General features: G+C 41.3%; 1 protein-coding gene across 2 annotated transcripts in view; it reads right to left on the bottom strand.

The window, feature by feature from the left end:
• Positions 1–1359: 1359 nt before the first annotated feature.
• itsn2b (intersectin 2b) overlaps positions 1360–26606 on the bottom strand; it is a 31020-nt gene continuing 5773 nt past the window's right edge. For both annotated transcript variants that reach the window (XM_068730793.1, XM_068730794.1), the window contains exons 2-40: positions 25420–25493; positions 24448–24540; positions 24188–24251; positions 23857–24044; positions 23301–23561; positions 22688–22784; positions 22400–22536; positions 21321–21384; positions 20636–20773; positions 20400–20488; positions 19300–19562; positions 19030–19179; positions 18674–18814; positions 18418–18505; positions 18004–18143; positions 16836–16996; positions 15880–16694; positions 15640–15761; positions 15307–15558; positions 14978–15174; positions 13580–13635; positions 13103–13269; positions 12724–12754; positions 12510–12631; positions 11922–12018; positions 11623–11817; positions 8212–8333; positions 7927–8033; positions 7575–7758; positions 7121–7219; positions 6821–6904; positions 6603–6686; positions 6353–6415; positions 5790–5939; positions 5096–5214; positions 4912–4994; positions 4702–4785; positions 4128–4301; positions 1360–3814 (exon numbers count right to left, since the gene is read on the bottom strand). In XM_068730793.1, coding sequence (XP_068586894.1) covers positions 3666–3814; positions 4128–4301; positions 4702–4785; positions 4912–4994; positions 5096–5214; positions 5790–5939; positions 6353–6415; positions 6603–6686; positions 6821–6904; positions 7121–7219; positions 7575–7758; positions 7927–8033; positions 8212–8333; positions 11623–11817; positions 11922–12018; positions 12510–12631; positions 12724–12754; positions 13103–13269; positions 13580–13635; positions 14978–15174; positions 15307–15558; positions 15640–15761; positions 15880–16694; positions 16836–16996; positions 18004–18143; positions 18418–18505; positions 18674–18814; positions 19030–19179; positions 19300–19562; positions 20400–20488; positions 20636–20773; positions 21321–21384; positions 22400–22536; positions 22688–22784; positions 23301–23561; positions 23857–24044; positions 24188–24251; positions 24448–24540; positions 25420–25426 — 5637 coding nt within the window. In that variant the 5' untranslated portion in view covers positions 25427–25493 and the 3' untranslated portion in view covers positions 1360–3665. The remainder of the gene's footprint in view (positions 3815–4127; positions 4302–4701; positions 4786–4911; positions 4995–5095; positions 5215–5789; positions 5940–6352; positions 6416–6602; positions 6687–6820; positions 6905–7120; positions 7220–7574; positions 7759–7926; positions 8034–8211; positions 8334–11622; positions 11818–11921; positions 12019–12509; positions 12632–12723; positions 12755–13102; positions 13270–13579; positions 13636–14977; positions 15175–15306; positions 15559–15639; positions 15762–15879; positions 16695–16835; positions 16997–18003; positions 18144–18417; positions 18506–18673; positions 18815–19029; positions 19180–19299; positions 19563–20399; positions 20489–20635; positions 20774–21320; positions 21385–22399; positions 22537–22687; positions 22785–23300; positions 23562–23856; positions 24045–24187; positions 24252–24447; positions 24541–25419; positions 25494–26606) is intronic.

Genomic DNA, 26606 nt, shown 5'->3' with positions numbered 1-26606 from the left:
GGGACTAGAGGGGGCACACATACATACTTTACTCACAGACGTAGATGACCTTTACACGGACTACATGCAGATAACACAGGCATGCAGACATCATGGCAGGCAACTTTTTTTAAGCTGTCTGCCCCTATTCATCTCTTTACATATGTCCAATTTGAGCTTTCCACCTCCAAGCAAAATTGAATTAAAAACCACACAAACACATGGCCTCTTATTTAAACTGAGCCAAACTTTCTCTCTTTCATATTTTCATGTTAAAAGGCACATTGTGTCTTTTCACTTGCAGTATATATTACAGGCTTGTATCTGTGATTAGTACAGCATCATTGAAGATTATTATTTGGAGCCAAGTTGTGTAAAAATAAAGACTTGAAGTAATTGTTTCCTTGTGATCACGAGAAATGTTGTATTAAGTGGTTCATTTACATCTGTGACACATTAGTTCATTATCAAGTGTAAGAAGAATTAGTTACCAGAGTTAGCACCACATATATCACCACAGTCCCACTGCATTAAATCCATTACCCCCACTGCAGCGCTCTGCTACAGAAGGTCGAGTTCAGCTGACTTTGTCGACTCAGTTTCGCAGCTGTGTGTGTTGCTGTCAGCCCCTTGCAGAGCCACTCAGTGTGGTTACATAATGACTGTTGCTCCTGTGGATCCACAGCCAGTGGAGGGTGAAGAAGGACTTAATGAGGCCTATTGGTCTGCACTGACGACTACACACTGAACTCCACTGACTCTGTGGCTGAACACCAACAGAAACCAGTGAAAAGACATTTAATGGCATTCTTGTTTCAAATCTTAAACTCCTTGAATATTCTTGAAATGGTTGTATGATATAATCAACAGAATACTGACTATATTTTATCAAACATTAAAAATATCCTCAAATATATGATGCAGTCCTTCCTGCTCTTAATGTCTCCTCTTAAATATGTTATTTTTCCTCATTGTAGGCAACTTTAAAAATTAAATTTGCATCAGGAATCCTGTGTATTATTCACTCCACACAAAATAGTACACTTAAACATAGCAGCAAAGGCCTGTCTTCTGTTTTAAGTCATAATGATAAGATGGTGTATTTAAGTAGAAAGGCCAAAGCAGAGTCACTCAGATAACTAGTTCTTAAAAGAAATAACATGAAGTTAGTGTTATGTTTGAGATTATCAGCTGTCACATAACATCTAGATGAGCCTGAGTCTCACCTGTTAACATACAGCATTTAAATATCAAATAATTATTTTGTCTAAAGCTGAAGTTCAGGGGCCACTCACCCATTATGTACTGCTGCTGGAGGTTGTGCGCTCAAAGTTTACAGTGTAAATCTAGCTTTTCTTTCATCAGTCAATAATTTGACAGTTTGTTCACTTTTAATATCTTTAATTTGACTTAAGAAACCCTGATTCAGAGACTGCCACATGGAGGCCAAAGTGAGTACAAACAGCAGGTTACAGACTCCAGGTTGATCAACAGACAATCTAGAGAGGCCTTTATCTCAGTTAGCACAGCAGCAGTCAATGCAGAAAGCTGCGGAAAATATAAAGTAAAACAAAAGATAGAATTCAACACCCTAAACAGAAGAGGATCGTAGTGCAGTCTATTTGCACATTTTCCACAAATTCAACAAAACATAAAAGTTAATGGAGGAGTTTTGTGGATTGAATAAAACAAATGAATAGTTCATAAGTGTACAAAACAGCAGGCCTAACAAATGACGAGTGACCTAGTCTACTTACAGTAAAACTCCATCGCAGAGAAAGATGTTCTATTGCCTTTCAGAACAGTATCAACGTGTCTGACGAACACAGTTTTAATAGTTGACGTCACACAAAACGAACCCAGTGTACCAACTGATTATCCAAGAAGACACAGCCAGCAAAGCCGCTACAAACCTTTGGATAGTCACACACGCATAAATTAAGAAATAAATACAACTGTTTTTTTTGTATTATCAGAGCTCAGAGATAGAAAAGAAACTGGATGTAAAGGACAAAAGAATAGAAACGAGGCCGAAGACAGCAAGAAGTCAACCGACAACATAAATAAAAACGCTTTTCCACACTAACTCCTTGTAAAGTTTTCATGGCGGATGTTTATGAACTTTTTGAGGCAATAGAGATGGATAATTTTGCAGTCAGAGAGGTGGGAACTGGAGAATGACACTTCAAAATCTGTCTGGCAGGGTGAAAGTGTAAAGAACAAAAAATACAAGTGAGCAAATACTGTTTATAATTGTTGTCAAACTGCCAATCTGCATTGCCTCAAAATATTGACATCCTCTAGATCCTCCGCACTGAAAAGGCAGGAAGAGCTGACTCAGCTGTAAAACAAGTTCAAGGTGTTCATCAGCTTTTCATACCAGCGGCATTTTGTCACCTAAATCCTTTTGCACTCCTACTACTTGGCCTTGGCTGATTTTGCACACGAAAGAAAAAAAATAATAGTACAGAGACCAACATCCTAAATAATTCTAATGGTTTTAGAAACTGACAGATTTTAAAAGACTAAAAAGATGACTTGAATTAAGGCCAGAGGTTATGAGTTAAGTCCAAAAAGTTGCAGCATCAAGAGCCCTCAGCTGAAGATATTTGTATGTTACTATATCTCAACTAAATGTTTACACTTCTATAGTCCAAAGACATGCACGCACACTCACACTCACACTCACACTCACACTCACACACACACACACACACACACACACACACACACACACACACACACACACACACACACATTACACAATTGTTATAGTGACACAGATTCAACACAGTACAATGTATCCTGAGCTCTTCTACCTACAGTCGTAAACTGACTCCAGACCAGAGCTACTTACAAAAACTTCTTGTCTGGCTTGTCCGACAGAGTTCCTGCTGCCATGTACTGTTTATGATGCCCTTAACGTCACTGTGAGAGGCTGTTTCGGATCAGGCAGCCATAAAGCAGAGTCTCTTGAAAGCCATCAGTGACAAGAAGTCAACATATACATATCTTGTATGTTAAGAGAAAAAACTCCAACTCATTAAATGGCCTTGGTTGACCAGACTTGGCAAAGTGCGTCTCAATCACTGATCGCTGAAAACCCAACTGTTGTAACTGAGATACAGAGCTGTTAAGATTCTAGATAATAGATAAGAGACATTATATTGTATTGATTTATTAATATTGTTTCCAAACAGTCTTTGTCCAGGTCTACCTCCTTCTGAAGGCTATTCAGATTCAGCTTCATGACACACTCTGTCGCCGCTGTTTAAGAGGTCAGGCTGTAGTTGTTCCTTTTACCTCCTTCAGATAATACAGTGCATATTATGCCGATGCAAACAGCTGCACCAGCAGCGCTACCTTTTCTAGCTGTGCCAGAAAAAAAAGGGAGAGATCTGACTCCTACTGGTGTGTTCAGATGACATCAGACGCTAATCCCCTACTGGAAGATTCAGATGACATCAGAAGAGGTATTATTAGTGCTGGTTAATATTAAAATATTAAGGCGTAATGTGTGTTCAGTTCAGGGGTGTCTTGTTTGATTTGGGTTTGTGGAAGGGAACCATCCGAGTTTGTTCAGAAGACAAAAAGCAGCCTGCCTTATTTGGTTACTCTGTAGGAAGAAAACATCTGTATTTGGATGTGTTGGAAGAATTATTATTATTTCAGTTCATCCTATATATCTATTTGTTGCCAAAGAGCTGCAGGTCAAGGCGGACCCACACTTCCCCTGTAGGAACCTCGTGCAGTAGAAGACGACGTGTTACTGGTCCCTTGTTTTCCAACTCTTTCTTTATGGTTGCCACAGGTACCTCCGTCCGACCCAGAAATGCTAATGTAAGAGAAAAAGAACATTTTCAGAAGTTTTTCAGAGTTCAGAAAATGTGATAGTTGGGTATGTGTGGAGCTTCGGAAACACAAAGGAGAATTAGGAAATTTTCTTCATTAATATTATTCAGATTTTTTTAATCACAATATACAATTTAGGTTAAGGACTAGAATACCATCTTTAAAAGAATCCAACAAAAAAAAATTGTAGCCTATGTGGAACTCTGAGTGAGTCATTTTACTTCATATCCCACTTAATTTTGCTGCTTTACAGAGAAATCAGCGAGAGTTAATGATGGAACTGGCAGGTGACTGACCATCAGGTGAAAACTGGTCTTTTTCAAAGATGGTGATGCAGAGGACGTCCTGGTAAAGGTCTCTGATGTGGAACTGACAGTTGAAGTTCCACTTGGGGTTCAGAGTGTCGTTGAGCGTTCTGGACGTGAATATCTGAGCTCCCATGGTCACTTCACAGTAAGGGTTACTTTTACCTGGAGGAGGACATGAAGACAGGTGAGATGAGGGAAGGGAAGAGTGTGTAAAAGCAGGTAGAGGAAAGGAGAAGAAAGCCAAGAAGAGATTAAGAAAATGATAGAGAGGAGGGACAGAAGACGATAGAAGACCAACAGGAAAAGAGGATTAAAGGGAAGAGGAGAGTTGAGAAAAAGAAGAAAAAGAAAGAAATAAGAAAGAACATTTAAGCACAAAGGCAGGCCTCAACTGAAAGTGAAGTGATGAAAACAATGGATGACAGAGCATCATAGGCTTCATTTGGCTTCATTAGGTATCCATGCAGCAGTGCATGCAGCTGGGATTAACATCCAGATTCTACCAAAACATTTTAAGTTCATTGTAAGGACCACCCTGTAACATGAGTGTATCCATGCTCACCATTGGGTTTGGCTGGCTTGAGTTCAGTGGCCTCCAAGATGGTGACAAGAAGTCTGCCGATTCCACTAGCCTTCACAGTTCGGGCTGCAAACACACACACACACACACACACACACACACACACACACACACACACACACACAGATAAATCCTGAGATCGTCACATTGGCCATCAGGAACGGTATAGTAGAGACAAGTGTAGAGACAAACCTTGATAGGCCTTGTCCCTTTTTTTCTTTTCTGTTTCAATAAATTCTTCAGATGCAGCCTTGATCTTCTGAACCCAAGCCGTCCTGAAAGAACAAACACACACCGTGATCGTACACGCCACCATATAACCCACCACATCTGTCTGTGTGTGTGTGTGTGTGTGTGTGTGTGTGTGTGCAGCTACCGTTCATTGATGTTGTCGGTCCTGAGTATGTAGACTCTATCGATGTGTGAGATGTGGAAGGTGGGCTCGTCGCTAGAAGGATCCGGCAGCTTCACCAGAACCTCATTTAGCAGCACAGGCTACAGGAAATAAAAGATTATCAGCACAGGCTACAGGAAATAAAAGATTATACACGGTCAAACGCAACATTAACAGTGTAGAGTAGCATACTGCCTCAGAAGAACACATCAAAACTTAACACAAAAGGCCCAACCCCATTCTCCACCCTCAGGGCTAAACACTAAACACTCACTTGATTAACTGACATCATCCGTTAGTGCAGCTGTAGTGCGTGAGTGTGTGAGTTCATAGTGGCTTGAAATGGAATAAAACGGAAGAATGGGACACACCATCATGTGATCCAGGCTCTTGCCTTGCACTGGACAGCGGATAAACTTATTACTTCCTTTTTACAACCACGTTTTAAACGTCAACACTTTCACTATGAACTATGGGCAAGTCCCTCAGGAAAGTCTGCAAATATGCAGACCCACAGAAAGGGAGCATAATGTCTTTGAAAAGCGCTTATGCAATTGACGATTTGACAGTGGGACGGCTCTGAGCCCTCACACACTTAGCAGGAATGCGCATCACAATCTGTGAGTGTGGGTATTAGGATTGGGCCAAAGTGTATGTGTGTGCCTGTGTTTCTTACCGGCTTGTAAATCTTGAGCTGTACATTGTTCTTGTTGCTGAACAGTTTATCAGGCCCGGACGAGGTGAACTGTTTAGCCGCATGAGTCAAAAGCAGAAAGTCGTTAAAGAGGAAAGCCCAGAGTTCCTTGTTGCTCTTTACCTTGTTCATCTGAAAAGAAACAATACGTATCATATTATTTATAACCACAACAACAATAATTAAACAGTATCTACAAGGATTACAAAAACAATTTCACTTCTGTGTAACTGCTCAGTGATGATGGTGGCACAACTGTCAACTGTTCAGCATCAGAAGACCTTTATTTTTTGAGCCAAAAAGCAAATGTTTATACAACAATATTATTCATGCTGCTGTATCATCACTGCCTTCTGCTCAGATGAACCAGCTCACTGATCTCCATCGTGAAAGTTTTAATCTGAGGTCTGACACAGTAATGTTTCACATATCATCTCCCTCTAATCCCCAGTCTGCCTGGTCTCATGTAAAATACTCATTCGGTCAAATGGAAAATGTTAATTTTTCTAAAATATGAGTTTCAGAAACGTTGCAGTTTTACTTACCTTGCCGCTGTGGAGCAGTTTCCTGGGGCCCAAACAGTTGGTAAGAGAGTTAAAGACCAGGTGCTGTTGAAAGACAGTAACTTTAGAAGGATGGAAATCTCTCTTTTGATACCAACTTATGAATATTCAATATAAAATGTATACATAATTTATTATGTATTCAATAATATTAAATTCATTGTTTTATAAATAATGAACTTGATTCATTATTGAGGACACTAAATTGCGAGTTAATTAATAAGCTTAATACCTCTGCAGCGCCATCACACTGTACGTGGTTCTGAATCCATTCCAGTCTGTCAGAGTTCTCCTTCTCTCTCACGCCCTCGTTTACCTGATTAACACGGAAATTCAGTACAGAAGCATCATTCAAATCTTTTCCACACAGAATGCAGAAAAAAAGAAAACAAAAATATAATAAAAGTAACAAGCAAGGTCATAAATGAGAGAATCAGTGAAGAAATTAACCTGTTTACAGAGTTCTTCCGCCTTCTCCAGAGCCTCTTTAAGAGGGCCTCGGTCAGTATGGCCCTCTACGGTGCTCTCCAGGATCTAAACACACACACACACACACACACACACACACACACACACACACACACACACACACACACACACACACACACACACACACACAAGTTAATTACACCCACAAATTAGAGACAAAAAGGCAAAGCATTCTTTTCTAATTACACACAGTAAGGTCAGTATTCTGAGCACTTCATGAAGAGTTCAAACACAGACACACTCATGAACATGATGGCCTACGTTTTTGATGTGCAGTGGGTAGCGTGTGATCCTCTGCATGGGTTTCAGCAGGAAGCTGGACAGCGGCATGCCTTTACACCTGTAGTCTGTGGCGATTTTCTGATGGGAATAAAAGATAATGTTAATAAACACATTAAAAGGGAAAATTTGCTACTTTTTATGTGGATGTCAAATTCACGTTGATGATAAATGTAGTCAATTGAAGCAATAAATTCCCCAGTGTGTGCTACATCTACCGAGAACGTTTTTAAGAATCTTGTTTCCATCTTCATGGATGTACCTGCAGAAGATCTGGTTTCTAAAATACTACATGAGAATGATTCTAGGCCAATTTAAAAACTCCCTTTCTATCTTTACCTCTTCCTGTCCTTGAACATATCTCCACTATTCTTCCGTCTGTGTCTATGACCTACTCTACTTCCTGTCTATACTCAGTCCTCCCTCACTCTCCTACCTTGAGGAAGTCCTTGAAGTTTGACTCGCTGTTGATGCGCGTCTGGAGCAGCGTTGCTCCGTTGATCTGGCAGGAACAGAAGCGGATGTAGGGCTGCATGTGGGACAGCTCCGCGGCCAGGATATCACCGATCATCTGCACCGGCATGTTCTCCCCACCCATCTTCTTACGTAGATGTAGTGCCCTGCATACACATAAACATACATGCATGAACACAAGCAGCTCTGTATTTTTGAACAGACATAATCCACAGAAACAACATTAAAATAGCTGCACTTGTATAACATTTTATCACTCCATTAGATCAACTGTCCCCTCTAGATGTCATATACTCTGTCCTTGTGATAATTACTTGAGTAGTTTAGAGTTGCAGTCCAGCAGATCTTTCCAGTTGACGAAGATCATTTCCATCTCTGCCTCATTCAGCCGACCCGACTCTGACATAGGCTTATGGAAAACCTACACACAAAGAAAATACGGATTTCCACAGACCGTCAGGTATGTGATCAGGAGATCATGCAGACATCTCGACATCTCATTCTCATGAAATACTGGATAGATTTACTGTATATGTAACTTCTTTCAGAGTGTACCTCTGTCTGTATGCACGTTAATAAGCAGGACATGTGTCCATTACCTCCAGAACAATCTGCAAGTCTTCCATGTATCTTTCCTCAGTCACGATCAGCTCATGGATGTAACCCTGTCTCCTCTTCTCCTGACTACTCAAGGAGTCCAGGCTGTTCAGGTCTGAACACCCTGCAGGAGAGGAGGAACACACAATGGGGGGTTATTGTATGAAAAAAATTAATTCAACCAGTGCAACAAAACTAAGCCACTTCTTAAACCACAGCAAGACTATAGCACTGCCTTCACTGCCTCCTGCTGGACATTTGACAAAATAAAAACCATGACGCTGCTTTTGACTCAGAATCTCTAAGAGAGGAGGACTGAGATGGCAAAGGGGAAGAAGAGGATGGAAAGGGAAACCGGGAAGACTATAGTCTAGATTAGCATGCACACTTACCTGATACAAGGAGCCCATTCGGCTGTTGTGAGGGTCCCACACTAACCGACTTCTGCTCCCTCACTGACTTTTCTCTTTGCTCTCCCTCAACATCTGTCTCATCCCACAGGTTTAGAAAGTGAAAGCTGCTCTGTAAAGTCATCGCTATGTTTCGGTATCTCCAAGTATTTTAGTTAGTCTTCTGTCTCTCCTAATTGTCTCTTCCTCCTTCTGTACGGTTATCCTCTCGTTGGAGATACTCGCTGGTATCAGACTAAAGTTTCTCCTGGATCAAATCTGTTTGTACCAAAACAGGAAGAGGAATTCTTTCTTTCCTTATCACCCAGTGACGCATGTGGAAAAAGCTTAGCTTTTTTATCTAATTTTCAGGGACTTCTGCCAATTGGGAAGATTTTCTTTGAGAATCCAGTCCAGATCAGATAACTAATATTACCACAGATACGACCTTTAAAAACGTAGATACACGGATGTTTGACTCTCCATCAAGCTGCGTACAGGCAGGTTACAAAAACAGTTGTTCACATACTGTTTATCTCTCCATCATAATCATGTGTATTGTGTTGACAATATAAACACTGCATACAACCCTGCAGAGGTGAAGGCTGATATTTCCTTTAAAAATAATAAAACGCATAATGTCATCTCAATCCAATCTTTATTTAACATTTTATTTCAGAATCAGAAAATATATTAGACACATCTGTAAAATTAGTTGTACCATCTCGGATCACAAATGTTCTGTACTTTTTGTCTGATCAGTTGTGCTTACAGCTGCTAAACTCTTGACGCAGCTTCCTGTCAGTGTAGTTCACCCACTTCCACTTCCACTGCAGCCTTTAACAAACCTAGAGAAGCTTGTGGTAAACTGAGAAAAAAATGGCTATTTGCTTTCTTTGCATGAGGGTTCATCCTTACAGTGAATTTGATGGTGGTGCACTTAAGACATCTGAACTGCATTGTAGCATCTTTCACGTAACTCCTTGATGTCAGGGGACCTCACAGTTTCTCATGAGAAACATCTCACTTTTTGATCTAAAGTTCATGGATCCATAATCCCGACAATAACGACCACCATGTTCTTTTCACTGTGGGGAACACAGTGTGTGCAGACATGCATTCACTTTCTGCACAGACAGAAACATTCAGAGCAGCAGCATAGCAGTGTTAGTTCATATAAGGTGCAGCAATAGCTTGTGACATCACCCTTGAAGGAAAGGTTTTTATCTGTCAGTGGTTTTGAAGCAGTTTGCCATAAGGTGAAGAGTCTTCTGCTTTTACCATTTCCTGCCAAAATGTTTATAGTTGAAAGCAAAAAGTAATGCTACATCTCTAAACAACTATTTAGTCATTGAAGAGATTGACTAAATCTTTTATTTTTGGCATACAAATATGTTCCTTTATTCCTTCGTGAACATAATTCTCTGATGAATTTACAAAGTCAAATTGCCACTTCATGCCTTGTTTCAAGCATTTTGAAGTGAAGTGCAGGGGTGCTGGGCTGGAATTTGGACCTTACATTATTTCTCACACACAGGCTTGAGGCTTATTGCTGGTATAAAGAACAACACTTAGAAAGTTACAGCAAAACCTGCACATCATGTCTGAATATAGACACATCTCTCAGGACAGACAGAAACAAATAGTGGGCTCTGTGTGAGCTTAACTCTCAAAACTGGAGAGTAAGAATGGGAAAAAAAACATTGTTCACAAGAAAGAGGGAAAAAGTAAACGATATGAGGGGAAAAAGAGGGTGATCCAGCACGCATAAAGGGACAAAAGAAGTGTCTTGTGAAGAGAAGCAAATGAAAGGAAGAGGGACAAGCCACAGAGAGACCCACTATCCCTCTACTTCAGATCCATTTTAGCATCAGTTCAAAGTCAGTTCACAAGCAAAACAAGGAGCGAGGAAATCACAGAAGGCACCAAGGCTTTAACAATTCACATAATCAGCATTGAGAGTCATAGCAGAGTTATTTTTCAGGTCCTGATTCATTTCAGAGGGAACACATGACTTGTTTTCATCGTTTCCCTCCATCACAAAGACACCTGTTCACTCTCACACAGTAACATTAGCTCAGTGGGAGAAGTTAGCAGATAAGGAGTCCAGACACTGTGCCCCTTCAGAGCAGAGTGTAATAGTGGGTCTCTCTGAAGTCAGGAGTAGGAAGAAGGAAGAGGAGGAGGTGGAGGAGGAAGAGGACTTTCTACCACCCTGGAAGGAGAAAGACACAGAAGTCGAGGAATGGAGAGAGAGGGAGGGAGAAAGTGGGAAAAACAGGGTAGAAGGAGAAATAGTCAGCGAGAAGAAAGGATATACAGATGAAGAGATGGGTGGATGAAGAAATATCAGTGATGGTAGATGGGGGTTGCATAGATACACAAAGAATAAGCATTAGTTAGTCATAGTGGTTTGAAGCAAACAACATGAAAGAAGAGCATCTCTTTGTTTTAAACATGCACGTTTCCTTTCATGTATAGTCATGATACTATGGGCCTTTCTCAATACCCAAGTTCACAAGTACGGACTTGTGAACTTTTGGAGTCTGGACTCCAAGTCCGTACTCCAAGTCCAGAGAACGCAGTACGGACAATTGGAACAGCAGCTTACTTGATGACATCACCACCTCAGCTGGTCTTGCGCATGAGTTTAATCCATTTTTTTTTTTTAATCCATTTTTTTACTGTAAAGTATTTTTTACAATCAAAACTAAATATGACAACCCTGCTTTTTTTGTTTTATAATAATATAAAATGATAATAACGTGTTTAACTTGCCCAGCACTAATTATTATATAAGTGTATTATATTATATACACATAATATATATATATATATATATGTGTATATGTATACACATATAGGTTTACTGCCGGTCCCGCTAGCAACACCTCACATCTCCGAAATAGTCGGAGCAGATTTTTAAATCAACTGAATCTTGACAAACCGACCACAGATTTGATGCTTAAACAACTAACTTCTCGCCTAAAAACATCCTAAAATTACTTTCAGGGATTTACTTACACTGCTGGCTGGGGTCACAATCCGCTGTGGTCATCGTAACGTAATTAGTGGGGAAGAGACCAGTGACCCCGTTGATCTCTCCTTTCCACCAGTCATGGTTGTTCTTGTCAAAAACGTTGATCAGCTGGCCTTTGGAGAAGCTCAACTCATCCCCGTTGGCGGCTGTGTAGTCGTATATTGCTATCACCTGACAGACTGAGAAAAGGAAGAGTTTAACACACCATTATTATATTTATGCAGTGTACTTTGTTACTCTTCACCTCTGGCCTTCACCTGGTAAAAGTGTGTGTGTGTGTTACCTGGTTGGGGTGCTGGTGTGGACTTGCCGCTGTTAGATCCCAGTATTTTGACATGAGAGGAGGGAAACCAGCCCTTCTGCCGCTTTTTACCACGGGCCTAGAGTCAGACAACACAAACAAACGTGGGGACTGAGGTTTTAATGAGACAGCCGGGATGCTGGTCAACATTTATCTCCAAATCTTTGAACATAGAGTTCTCCACCAGAAACCTTAGGTGCAGCGCAATTTCCAACCTGCAGGCCGGGTTTCCCATGAGAGCTCATAAAGTAAACCTGATGGGTCCCAAGATGATAAATAGGACAGAAAAAAAACATTTCTACAACATTGTTCTTTTTTAACCCTGTGAATAACTGGATTATTTGACCACCTAACATTGTTCTAATAAAAACATATTGAACGGGTCACAATCGATATACCTATGTAAAAGGTGAGTGGTCACAAGTAGACATTGCTTTGTTTTAGTGGGTCACAAGCCAAAAAGGTTGGCTCATATACAATGTCAAGAACTGCAGAGACCCTTTGTGGTCACCTACTGTACAGTATTAAGGACCCACAGAAACCCACTGTGAACAGCTGTTGAAAACTGACCTGCAGTTCTCCGAGCCACCAGCCCGAGGGGTTCTTGCCGAGGATGAGGATGAGCTGGGAATTTTCCAGATTCAGCTGTTCAGGGCTGGTGGAGGGATGGGGTCTAATCACCTGGGCGATCTCTGCGCACACGAGACACAAATGCAATATAGCTAAATGTTCTTATGTGATTCAGAGAGAGAGAGAGAGAGATTAGACAAGATGGTGAGCTTACCTGGCTTCTTCTTTGCAGATATACTTGATGTCTGAAAAAAACAATTTATAATCATTACAAACCTTTAGAAGCACTTGTCTTTATCAAGGATATATGTGTTTATGCGGAGACAACATTCCAAGTAAATATTTGTTGTTTAATTTGACCATATGTGTATGTTAATCTCCTGATTTGTTCTGTTATGTTGTTTAAAAATAAAAAAGAAAGTGGAACAAAAAAGGACAACACAACACAAAAACATACAGGAAGCGAAGAAAATCAGGAGCGCCTTGCAATATAATGCAACCCAACACCACTACAACTACCAAACAGAGTCATAGAGTAATGGACTGGTTACAGTTTTTTCCGCTATATACCAGCATGTGTTCAGTGTTCTTACATCTGTCTCTTTAGGTTTGACGTAGTTGCTGGGGAAGACGCCTGTGCTGTCGCCTATAGAGCCGTGCCACCACTCTCCATCTCTCTTGCTCACCAAGATCACATCTCCCTCTTTAAACGTCAGATCACTCGGCTCCGGAGACTCATAGGTGTACAACGCTGTGTACTCTGAGAAGGAAAAGAATAAATGAACATAAACGAACAGCAATGTACTCAATAAGGCTCCAGCTGATACAAGGCCTGTTGCCAACAAACATTGAACTCCACAAAAAAATCGAGATCAACCTGAAACACAACACTATTCAAGATTAAACTAAAGGGAACTGCAATTTCCATCTGGCTCATTTTTGTAACATTTTATGAGGATTTTTAGGTGGTTTAAGGGACAAACATTAAGATTACGGTTTATGTAATCTATGATAATAAAATATGAACTGAACTACATCAAACAGATATTTCAGAGGATAGTCTACTGCACCTTCAAGCTGAAGACTGTCGCTAGACTCCGAAGCATCAGGAGGAGAGCTCTTCATGCTGTAAACACAGAAAGACTACATTACCATACTTATTCATGTGTGTATGCAATCATCAATCATTCATCCATCCTCAAACGCCTATTTGGATCACAGAAATACCTAAAACATCTCTCCCTCCAGCTCCTCCTGGGGGGATGCAAGGCATTCTTTAACCAGACGTGGGTATGAAACCCTGCTGCATGGATTGGGTCTGCAGTATGAGCTTGATTACTTGGGAGTCATACTTTTCAAAGGCTCAACACATTTTAACCAACTCCTTTCAATACACAGGAGCAGTGGTTTTACTCTGGGCTCCTCAATCTGCAATCTCATTCTTTTGGTTTTTAGCCAAACCTCTTGATCGGAGGTGAATGTTGGTGAACAGTCTGATACAACACCAGCTGGAATCATACTGTACGTACAACTCTATGCTGTGGAGTGATGTGTCAGTGTGTGTGACTGTCTTAATTCATTCACACAAGAAGTCATTTCTGTTGTAAATACCGGACATACTGGAATTGTTACCAAACTTTTAGACTCAGGGACAGTCACTGACACACTGGCATTACCATGTGACTGATGCACGTGTTCACCGATTCACCCAGAGATAAATCAAATCCTAATGGCCACAAAATATGTTGTTATGGAAAGTGGACAGGCTACTGAGTTTATGTGCATGTTTTAGTTTTTTCTGATGTTGCATAAAGGGACTACATTTTGTTGTAACCCTGTATTGTACAATGAATTGAACAAACCTTGAATGTTTACAAATTAAATATGATAGAGTTAGCTATGGGCTATGATTTTATCCTATATTTTGTAATTTAGTTATTTACCCATGGATTTACAGACAGCTATCACTGGACTACTTTGATACCGAGAAAAACGTGATGATTCTCTAGCAACTTCTGGAGTTCTTTCAAATGGTTTCTAAGTCGATTTATAGAAATTTATTCGCAATGGATATCAAAGATTACCACATCGGTGTTACACTGAATCTAAGGATATGTGCATCATGTGACTTCCCAGTTATGTCATCTTTGCCACAAATTGTGATCAAAATCAGCAGGACAAACTGTAGATAACATCCAGTTGTCTTTACTACACTGGCGTACACCTGTCCCTTGCAGCACAAAATATGCAAACTGAGCTCTGAAGTATAGCTGGGGAATCAATGGAAGTGAAATACACATCAGTACTTTGCCTGCTAAACCAATCATTTGCCTTCGTGGCCTGTTGCTAGTGAGGTCTCTAGCAAGGGCTCCAAAAGGACTTTAAAAATGTTGATATGATTGAGAAAAACCCACTGTCCTCCCACAGGTTTAATTATGGGGAACACATACGTGTGCCCAAAGACTTACTCTGAACTCTCCTCTTCTCCCAGCAGCGTCACATATGTTTTGGGGAACCAGCCCTTTTCACTGTTCAATTCTCCCAGCCACCAATTCTCCTGCTGCTCCAACACCTGTATGACATCGTCCTTATTGAAGTTCAGATGGTTGTCTGTCTTTGCTGTCCACGAACACAGGGCCTGGGCCAACAGGTTACCCACCACCTGCTGTCAGGGCACAGAGAGAAAGGCAGTACAGTGAGTATTTGAGCATTGCCTATGTCCAGACAATAATCATACTAGGTTAGCAGCTGGTGCAGCAGTAAAATGGCCCGTTGTATAAAGGTTTAAACCTCTCACCTGTCCTTGTGTCTCAGAGGGAGCAGGGTTTGGAGAGTGTGTTGGTGTGAAGGCAGATTTTGTGCCTGATGCCTTGACAGCCTCAAGTGCATTGGAAAGCTGTGACTGGAGCGGCATTTTAGGAGCAGCAGCAGCATTATTAGCTGTGTCTGATGGGGCCACTCTCTCGACGTAGCTTTCTGGGAACCAGCCCATCTTCCCCAGTCGGCTGCCGTACAGCCAACCTTCCTCCCGCTCTGTCGACTCATCAACCTGAGAGACAGGAAAGTTTGAGGAAGACAACATTCCCTCTTTGCTGTTGCATCTTCAGTCAAATTTCAGTTTCAAGCTTACCTCGATCATATCATCTGCATTGAAGTTGAGCTCTTCATTGTTTCGGGCAGTGAACGGGTAGAGAGCTTTGAAGGAAGTGAGGGCTGCTGACTTCCTGTGTTGTGTGGCCCTGGGTTTCCCACCTAAAGCAGAATATCAGACATAATAATGCGAGTTAAGCTTCAAAAGTGTTTTGATAAACACTGGAGACAGGAAGAGACTACAGAGAAGTATAGAAAAGTAAAGAAGCGTCCGTCTTACCTTTCCTCTCATCCAGTCCTCTCAGCAGAGCCGCCAGTTTCCCTTGAATATCCACCTTCCCTCCTCCACTCTGTGGCTGCTGCTGGTGACGAGCTGCCTCCTCCTTTCTTTTTCTCACCTCCTCTGCTTTCTTCCTCTCCTCTTCCTCTTCTTTTCTCTTCCTCTCCTCCTCCACCCTCTTTCTTTCCTCCTCACGCTTCCTCCTATCCTCATCCTGCTGCTGCTGAAGCTTCCTTCTATCATCATCCCTCTTTCTCTTCTCCTCCTCTTCCCTCTTCTTTATCTCTTCTTCTTGCTTTCTCCTCTCCTCTGCATCTCGTACGGCAGCGACGGCCGCTCTTTGTCTCCTCCTCTCCTCTTCCTCCTTTTCTCTTCTGCGCTCCTCCTCTCTCCGCTCCTCCTCTAACCTCTTCCTCTCTTCCTCCCTCTTGCGGTGCTCCTCTTCTTCTTTCCGTCTCTTCTCCTCTTTCCTTCTGTCTTCCTCAAGTTTCCTCCTCTCTTCCTCTAGCTGCCTCCTCTCCTCCTCTAGCTGTCTCCTCTCCTCATCCTGCCTTCTTCTCTCTGCTTGCTTCCGTCGTTCCTCCTCTTCTCTTTTCTTCCTCTCCTCCATCTCTCTTCTCTTTTGCTCTACCTCTTCCTTTGCTCTGAGTTCTCGTTCAACCTGCTCCTTGGCAGCCTGGATGAGAGCCTGTTTCTCTCTTTCCGCCTCCTCCCTCTGTTTGGCCTCTTTCTCCTCCTGAAGCCTCCTCTGACGCTCCTCTTCATCCTTCCTTAGCTTCTCCTGCCACTGGCGCTCTTTTTCTATCTTAATAAGCCTGTGAGTGGGAAGCAAACATTATTTTAAAAGTTTGTACATCAAGGTAAAAATTACATTTTTTAAAGTTTTAGTTTTGAATGGACTTTTTATAGTTGGTCGAGAAATCATGTTTACAATATTTTTTATTAAAGCAAACTACCTCTGAGCTTCCTCCTCCTCATGTTTTTTCCTCTCCTCTTCTCTCCTCTTCCTCTGCTCTTCCTCCTCCTTTCTTCGACTCAGCTCACGCCGTTTGTCCTCTTTGATGCTCCGTAGGTTCTCAAGTGCTGCCTGCTGTTTTCTCTGGCTTTCTCTCATTTCCTTATGCACACACACAAAAACACCTTTACTAGAGTGTAAGATATGAGATTTAATTAAAGAATAAGCTGACTAGATAGCCACAACGAGATAAAAACTGAACACACAGCATGCACATACATAGCTGCCTTAACATGGAGAAATTTGTGGAAGGATGTAAGACAAAGAGAGAAGAAATTAAAAAAAGGCTAAAACAGCACAGACACAAGATGTCAAAAGGATAGAGAAATATGAGTAGAGCAATGAACAATAGAAAAGAGCAGAAAAAGACAAGAACAACAAAGACACCTAAAGCGAAAAACCTTTAGTAGGTAGAAGAGGTTACGAAGGCAGGCCAGCAGACAGAAGACAGCCTGAAGCATTGAGTCCTCGTCACCCACATACTATAAAGGTGGGGAAGAGGGATAAGTGATGGGTGAGAGAGAAGAGGGAGGGAGGAAGAAAAGAGGAAAGGCATCCAGCATGGGAAAAAACAAAAGAAGATAGAGAGGAAGGGAAGAGAAGTCAGTTAACAAAGGGTTGAAATCAGTATCAGAAGGTAAGAAAGGAGGTTATGGTGGAAAGGAATGACTGGAGTCGAGGAAAGAGACATCAGGGGCCAAGCTGCAGTGGTAAGTATGTAATATATAGTATATATATTTGGAACTTAAAAACAGGCATTGCACACTAAAAAAAAAAAAATCACAATTACAGGCACAAATCTGTTACATGTACAAGTGCTATGAAACCAGGCTAACAATATATAAAGATGTAGTTAGTTTGGTTTGTAATGAAAACAACCAGTTCTTTATTAAAGCTTCATATTACCAGCAACACCCTGTTCATTTCATGTAATTTAAGAAACACACTTCAGTGCACAGACTGTACTAACATGCCAATGCACAGTCACATGTCCTGCGTCAGTCTTTTATCCAGGAATTTATTACGTTTGTTAGTTATTGGTACTTATCAAACAATGAGTCTGATGCCATGTTAAGCTACCCTATTAACATTATGTATTTAACTCCTACCTGCATATCTTTGTTGTACTTATCCATCTCAGACAGTTTGGCAGAGGTCTCTTTCTCAAGGGCTTCCAGCTGCTCTCGTAGTTTCAGACACGTCCCTTTTTTCTCTGTCACGACCACCTTCAGGGTGGACCTGGTTGACACTACAAACAGATGAAATACAGTCAAACAAGCAAAAGTGAAAATCTCTTCAATTACATTCTCATTGATAGGTTTTGCAAATTCTGCATATACAGTAATATGAGCAATACAAATATTTTTATGCTTTTCACTTCATACACACAGTATATTGTGAATTTACTGTGATATATCCAATTTGCCCATCAATGTGTTTTTTATCAAACATCCATCCATGCGTGCTGCTGTAATATGTTGTTGTTAATGAGCTCTGTCATTACATCAATCATCAATACTAACCAGGCAAGTTATTTACAGACATGTTTCTGAGTTTCTCAGTCAGTCTCTTCTGCTCCGGAGTCAGCTGGGACAACTTCCTCTGGAACTCCTGACCAAGAAGATATGCATCAGAAACAAGAAGAAATGCATCATTGGGGGGAAATATTTGGGAAAACATTTTTGCATTCTCTCTCAACAAAGTAATGATTTGACAAATAAATCATAGATAACACATTAAAGTGTGGGTTAAACTCAAAAACAGAGGACACACACACACCTCTAGCTGTTTCTGCAGGTTGTTAATGTCCTGCTGGCGAGTCTCTTTCCTTTGATTGGTCAGATCCAGCTCCGTCTTCTGATGTTTCTTTTTGTTCTGAAAGTCACGCAGTCGGTCTGAAATCTGACGGTGCTTGTTACCCTGAGGTAGAGAGAGAGAGAGAGAGAGAGAGAGAGAGAGAGAGAGAGAGAGAGAGAAAGAGAGAGGATGACAGAAACTTAAACTCTCCTTAAAGTGTTCATGATGAATTAGAGTCAGCTGGACAAACTGAGGCAAACACTGCATGACCACAGTGTGTCTACATTCTTCTGATAAGTTTCCCTGAAACAAAACTACTATGTCTCTCTATGACTCACCACGGCCTCCAGCTCCGTCTCAAGACTCTGTTTCTTAGCTTTCAATCTGATGATATCATCCTGGTCCTGGTCCCTCTTTATCTTGAGCTCCCCTCGCCGCCTCCTCTCCCACTCCTCCTTCCTTTGATGCTCAAGCTCCCGCTGTGCAGTCTGGAATGAACCCACACAGGACACTGACGTGTATAGAAATGACTCTCTACTGTGACAATGAATGAGGGAGCATTCATACAAAAAGTCATACTTGTAAATACAGAATCTACAGTCCCTCACCTCTTTTCTCTCTAACTCTCTCAATCGCTCTTCTTCTTTCTGCCTCTCCAGCTCTTTCTGTCGCTCCAGCCTCCTCTCCTCCTCTCTCCTCCTCCTCTCCTCGACCTCCCGAGCCTCCCTCTCTCTCTTTTCTCGCTCCTCTCTCTCCTTCTGAGCGCGCCGCTCACTCTCCCTCCTCTCCGCATCCAGCAGCGCTAGACGTCTTTTCTCCAGCTCTGCGTTTCCTCGCTCCAGGTTGGCTTTGAATTTATCCTCGAACGACACTGAATAAAGACAAATAAAAAGTTTTGATGCAGTCAGTGTTGGTGCACTTTCTATGATGATTGGGAGTAAGCAGTCAAATCAAAATCTAAATATTGACTTGATCCTAGAGAACGTACTTTCATCTTTATTATGTTTAAGCAGTACATCTTTTGAATAAATCTCCAATGAACTATATTTTAAAGTATTAAAATTGCCAATATGCCCATTAGACATTTTCTCAAAAAAATGTGTTAAAGATTTATTTCACAAATTATGAATGCCTTTTTTTAAGCTTGTGTGTTTGAAAAAGAGGATAATGGACATGAAACATGAATAAAGAAAAATGTATACATTTAAAATCTAATTTGTAGTTTTTGTAAAACTGCCACTGAGAAGTAATGCTATACATTATCATGAGATTTAGGGATTTTAAAATAGCATTTAGCTGTGAACTTAATATTTAAAACCACTTTGCATAAGTTTTAACTTTAGCTGGTACAACTTGTGACTGTGTGTAAGACGATAGTGTGTACAAACCCAACACCAAAGTGTGCTGCCCTACACTTGGAGTCACCGCCTTTGACTGGCTACAGTTTAGGCTGCTGCAAGTGGCCTCTGTGTATGTCACAACAAGTATGTATGTTTATAATATTAAATTCTGACTCACCAGTATGAGTGCAAAAATAAACAGTGAGTTTGACAGCCATAGCCATTGATCATACCGAGTGATTTTAACTGGCTACTAGGTATTGTTCCTGCCTTGCATTATCTTAGCAATGGAGAATATAGAGAACAAGACTGAACATTATGCAGCAAGGCAACACTCCGTGTTTCAGGTTGGTAGTGTGAGGACTGACTGTTTGGTTTGGCTTTCTGTGGAGGTTCTATGTCCAAGTCATCAGTCAGAGCAGGATATAGAGAAGAGCTGGATCCATTCACTGTACCCCTGGAAGAGAACATAATCAAAATATTAAATAAATATATACATTAATGTCGTCCATGTTTAATGCACTTAAATGTTAAAAACCCTTATATCTACTCTACAGGGCATTTGCAATGTTTTTGTGAAATTGCGCCGTATGTGTGCACATACCTTTGCAAGGGTGGTACCAGTTCAGTTGGCAGTGTTAGCGGCAGTGGTTGTCCAATTTTTGCCATGTCCACAAGATGCATCGCCAGTATAAACTCCTCAGCTTTTAGTTTCCCGTCCTTGTCCACATCAGCTAAAGTCCTGTGGGAGGGTTGCAAATCCGAGGTATGAGGTTTAGACATCATTTCATACTCACAATCACATACAGGATAGGAAGGTACTTTATGACACCCAAGACATATTTTGCACCATTAGAGAAGGTCTTCAATTTAATTACAACCCATTTAAGTTAGGCTGAAATTTCTAGTTAAGGTTAGCAACTAAACTTCTCAGCTGCTTCTGATCTACATTGACAGTTAAAGGGAACAGTTATAGGTTTCGGGAGTTAAAACCCACCCAGAAAAATCACAGCAGAGGTGCAGTATTAAGACTCACATTTCAAACAAATGTTTACAATAACCAACATTATTTCCTTGTATTTACTGGTAATCAATACTAAAAGCAGCCTTGACCTAGAAACAAATAATTCCATAACAAACAGAAGGCCTATTGTCATACAAGCTACAGGGGAATGAAGTTTCTTACGTCTAGCTGTCAGACCTGACTTTGGCTCTTGAACACAACACGTAGCAGAAAGAGGACATGTACAGACAAACATACAAACATACAAACAAAGAGATATTCTCACCAGATGGAAGCCAGCTGTGTCTGAGTCAACATTGTGGTCGCCATGGCACCTCTCACCTGCTGACCTGGCAACAAGAGTGACAAATGTCAGAACACCTGTATAACACAGATGTGTGGGTGTGGTGGAGGAAGGAAAGGGTGAAGGGTGTGTGTAAGGACCTGTACAGTATGTGCCCATTTACTCATTAAACTAAAATGTGGCAGGTGAACAAAGAGGGCAGTCCCGTAAATCAACACAGCTGGTTTCCAAGACTAATTCCAGGTCCTCTTGATGTTTTAATAAAAGTGAAAAAATGTCTGATGCTGAATGAGGAAATTAGAAACGTGTTATCCTCAAACATTCACCTGGATATAAGAGATGATAATCAAAATGGCTGTGACAGTATCAACAACAATCAGACTTTTTTTTTTTTAATAGATCAAGGTTTATTTAATAGAAACTTGTCTGTTGTGCTATAATCTACAAAGAGATTGGACCAATAACTCAGAAAATTGATTCATGTAATGTATTTAATGTGCTAGAATGCACATAATGTGCAGAGTCATGCTTGCAGAAAAGATCTGCAAGTGTGACTGAAGTGAGTGAGTGTGTATGTGTCATGGGTGTTTCAAAAGAACCGGTCCAACAAGGCTTGCAGTAACAGAACGAGAAGTGCATACTGCTGTGTGTGTGTGTGTGTGTGTGTGTGTGTGTGTGTGTGTGTGTGTGTGTGTTGAGAAACTGCCCCTGTGTCTAAACACACTCACATCTGGGGCAGAAACACCCTCCGCTTCCTTAGAGTTAGTTAAGACTTGACACACACACACACACACACACACACACACACACACACACACACACACACACACACACACAGAAGGAAAGAGGGAGGCAATTGTTATGAAATCATGAGGGACTGTTGTTCATGAACATCCACGCCTGCATTCCAGGCATAGTTTGGTTTTGTATGACCACCTTAATGTTCATATACACACACACACACACACACACACACACACACACACACACACACACACACACACACACACACACACACACACACACACACACACACACACACACACACACACACAACGTACCACTGAGGTATCCTGACATGTGTTTATCCAAGCTGTTGAACTGCTGTCTGTATTTGAGTCTGGAGGCATGTGGCACAGCCCAGTCGCTGGGAACATTAACCAAGGGGGACATCACAGAAGGGGAAGAGGAAGCGGAGCTGAAAGACAAACACAGGCGACACATAAATACTAGCTTTATGCAACAAACTTCAGCAGGACCAGTGTGTTTTTGCACTTCAAAAAGATAAAGGAAGCACTAGAGAAATTGCTTAGTGCAAATATGTGTGTGTGTGTGTGCGTGTGTGTTACCTGATAGATCCTAGGTCCAGCAGGGATGAGGCCTTGTTCATACCAGAAGAGGAGAGTCCGAGCGGAGAAGAGTAGGGGGATGCAGAGCGAGGTAGGCCTGACAACACAAAGCACAAACACATATCCATTACATACTTTCATATAATTATCTGTGATATCATAAGGGATGTCCTCGACTAAAGAAATTCTTAGTCAACTAACACTCATACGATTTTGACGATTAATCAGCAGCCCTAGATATCACGATGACATTTAATTGTAGCCTTTAACACAAAATCTTGATGCTTTTTATAAAGTTTCAGAAAGAGTGAAATGGGAGGAGAGCTCTACAATGGGTCAGTAATATAGTGCCATCAAGCCAAGCTTGCCAAGGACATGGAGGCTATTTGTATGGAGATGAGACACAGAGATCGGACTCTGCAAAACCAGGCCAGAATCATTCCTTTAACCCTCAGAAACATTTCATCATCTGCACTCTACATATACAATATTGACTCTCAGCGTAGGGCATCAGAGAAAATAAAACAACTTGCAAGTGAAAATCAGGAAGGACAGATGAATGTATTTAAATCATACAGGAGACTAAAAGTTAGAAATGAAGATCAATCTGTACCAGCGGCCAAAGCTCCAGCTGCGTATGGGTCGAGAATTCCAATGGTGCCATTAGGCAAGGTGGCGCTTCCCATGGTTGGCATCAGGGGCCTGGAGGAGGTGGAGGCCATTAGAGGGCTCAGGCCTATTGCTGTAGGAACCAAAGGGGTGAGGCCTGTCATTGGTGTCAAAGGTGAGAGTCCAGGGGATGCCATGGAGATAGGGGTAAACATTGCACGGTTTGTCCCGGTCATCATGGACATGTTAGGCACAGTAGCCATACCTGGGACACACACACACACACACACACACACACACACACACACACACACACACACACACACACACACACACACACACACAAAATAGGAAAATCAGTCAGATAACACAGCAGTCAAAATGCATGTGTGCAAACAGTCAGATACACTTAGCTTGTCAGTAGTTGTTAAAATCCCCCAAATTAGTTTTTTTGTGTATGCATTTGCATATTTTAATCTTCACATATCTTTTTGTGTTAAAGCAAATTTTCACATTGTGGATAGTTAATAATAATAATAATAATAATAATAATATTGTACCATAGGCTGGGTTGGTCAATAATGAGGTGGGGTTAGTGAGGCTGGGAGCAGGCACTGGAGGCTGCTTCATGATGACTGGCAGTGCTGAGGGAAGCTGTGTACCCTGGAGTTTTAGCTTTATGAGCTTCATAGCGATGGAAAACTCCAACCTGTCCATCTTCCCATCTTTATTCATGTCAGCCAGAGCCCTGAGAGAAAAAGGAAAAACACAGAGAGAGAGAGAGAGAGACACCAGTTAAGAGCTTGTGCTTCAAGTACAGATTTCAGTGAAAACTTGCAGAGAACCCATCACTCAAAAATGTGAGTGTGTGAAAGTCTGTGTGTTTCTCACCATATCTCAGCCAAAACTGAAGCAGGAAGCCCTGACTGGAGTAAAAACTTCCTTGCCTGCTCCCCTACAGAAAGAAAGGGAAGAAACACAAGAAAATTGAGTTTCCTATGCATGCCAAGCTGAAAAATGTGTCTTATCTACAGCATTGTTATGTCTGCTTGATCACCTGAGCATGTCAACAACATTTGAGTTCATTTCAGAGCTACTTATATTTACATTTGCCTGTGTATTATTGTGAAATTACTGATTAGTGTGTGTACCTGAGACATAGCCCATTGATGGGGAGAGGGTGTCAAACTTCTGATCATGTTTGACCCTCTCCTGTGGAGAGATCGCCCAAACACTTGGCCCACCTATAGAGAAACAGAAGAAATGTCAAAGTGTGAAGCACCAAACATGAAAAAAATATTCGTTATCATTTGATGAGCGTCAGCCCAGTCAGCATTGCTCTGTGTTAAGAAGCAGAGTTTTCTCACTTAACTGAATTAAAATAAATCTTATTCTACTCAGCAAACCTGCTTCCCAAACAGGCCCCATGGCTGTTTTACCTTCTCATTGTTTGAATAAATCACACAAGTGACACAAATCTGAGCAAAAGCAAACAAGCATGATTCCAAAAAAGTAAGGAAGCATTTTATGACATTTAACAAAAAAAACAAATGGTACACACACACGAGAGAGAGAGAGAGAGAGAGAGAGAGAGAGAGAGAGAACCCTGAGGCCGTCAGGAGCTGGGAATGCACTGATATTGACAAAGTGATAATGAAGCGCACTGTTACTGTGTCACTTTGTTCAGACAGGAGGGCAGAACAACACTTGACTGCACATGAGTGTTTACTCCGCGGTCCATCAGCAGACGCAGTGAATGGATGGTTTACTTCATAATAACAACGCATACACAGTTTCAGTAACTTTACTCCTGTGACTGGCACCATAAACAAAGCTGGTGTCAAAATATGGAAAACAATTGACTTCGACCACAGAGTACAACGATTGTACTAAATATAAACTGGTCCAGAAAAGGGCAGTGGAGCTTTTAAGAACCTCACCCATACAAACCGTAAGAAACACTAATAGACATAGTGTGCATTCAGACAGATGTATGTGTAGCCACACATATGCGTATAACTGGGATTTTTTTACTAAAACTATCAATGTGTTGGCTTAGCAGATCTGCAGAGCCAAAAATAACACAGCACTCAATGCACACACACAAACTGCAGTGCTCTTACCATTCATTTTTGCAGGTGGCAGAGGCAGAGAGGGGGAACTCCCGGTGGTGTCCTCAGCTACTGCTCGCAGCCATCTGAAAAACACACAGTCACAGTCCAGTCATCAGTCAATACTGCAGCTAAGACAGGACAGTGGTGTCACTGAGAAGAGAGAGAGAAAAAAGGCAGCGGGAGAGAGAGAGAGAGAGAGAGAGAGAGAGAGAGAGAGAGAGAGAGAGAGAGAGAGAGAGAGAGAGAGAGAGAGAGAGAGAGAGAGATTCTGGTCAGTCAGCAGAGTTAAACAGAGCTCCTCCTGTTCTCTTCAGTCAGGAGCACTCTGGCCTCGTCCCACAGCTTTTAAACTACTGGGACATGTTCCAATACTATCCACACAGCCCATGGTAGTGGTCAGACACCGATACTACACAAGCTAGACTAAACCTTCAATAGAAAGCATTTACACCAGAAGCCTATTTTAGGCAAAGCTAAATGCTAACATCACAATGGTAACATGATGATGCAAAGCAGGTATTTTATTTGTATTATCTTTGCATTCCAATACCCATATTACCGTACTAGTTAGTTTGCCAGAAAAATATTTTGTATGTATGTCAAATGCAGTATGCCAAAAAATACCAGGATGTCCTACTGCACCCAGTCGCATTTTGCAGCAAAGATTTAAATGATTTAAACCCGCCTTCCCGTCACCATTGACCACTCCTTTCTCAAAGTATGTTACATCATGCTTGTTGAGTCAAGCCCATGCAAAGCAAGTGTGGGAATCCAGCTGTTGTTGCATGAACCTATTCTGTGTGGTGGGAGGGTCCAAATATTCTGCAAGGTTATGGTTTGTACGTTTTAAGTGATTAAATACTACATTAAGAGCATACAGAGCATAAGGGTTGATGTTTCTGTGTCTCCATGTTTCTTTGATAACATTTACAATAATAATAGATTTCTTAACACTGTTGTCAGATGAAAGAGCCAGCTAACTAGTCAGCTAGAGAAATTGACAGATTTATTATTTTTAAATTTTTGTATTTTCTGTCAAGCGATTAGACCACATTTTCTGTAACTGTTTATTTTAAACATTGCTTGGGATGGTTAGGGGGACGTTTGTGGTAGGTCACAACATGGTAAATGGAATAGACTTTGTGTCTAGACTTAATGTTACATATATGGGCTCTATGTTGACGAATTAACAATTT

This window comes from Cebidichthys violaceus, unplaced genomic scaffold (genome assembly GCF_023349555.1).
Source record: "Cebidichthys violaceus isolate CVI_PGR_0920_01 unplaced genomic scaffold, fCebVio1.0.p SCAF_5, whole genome shotgun sequence".
NCBI classification, from domain to species: domain Eukaryota; kingdom Metazoa; phylum Chordata; class Actinopteri; order Perciformes; family Stichaeidae; genus Cebidichthys; species Cebidichthys violaceus.
Note: the sequence above shows the minus strand (reverse complement) of the source record. Positions and strands in the feature narration are given on the sequence as shown.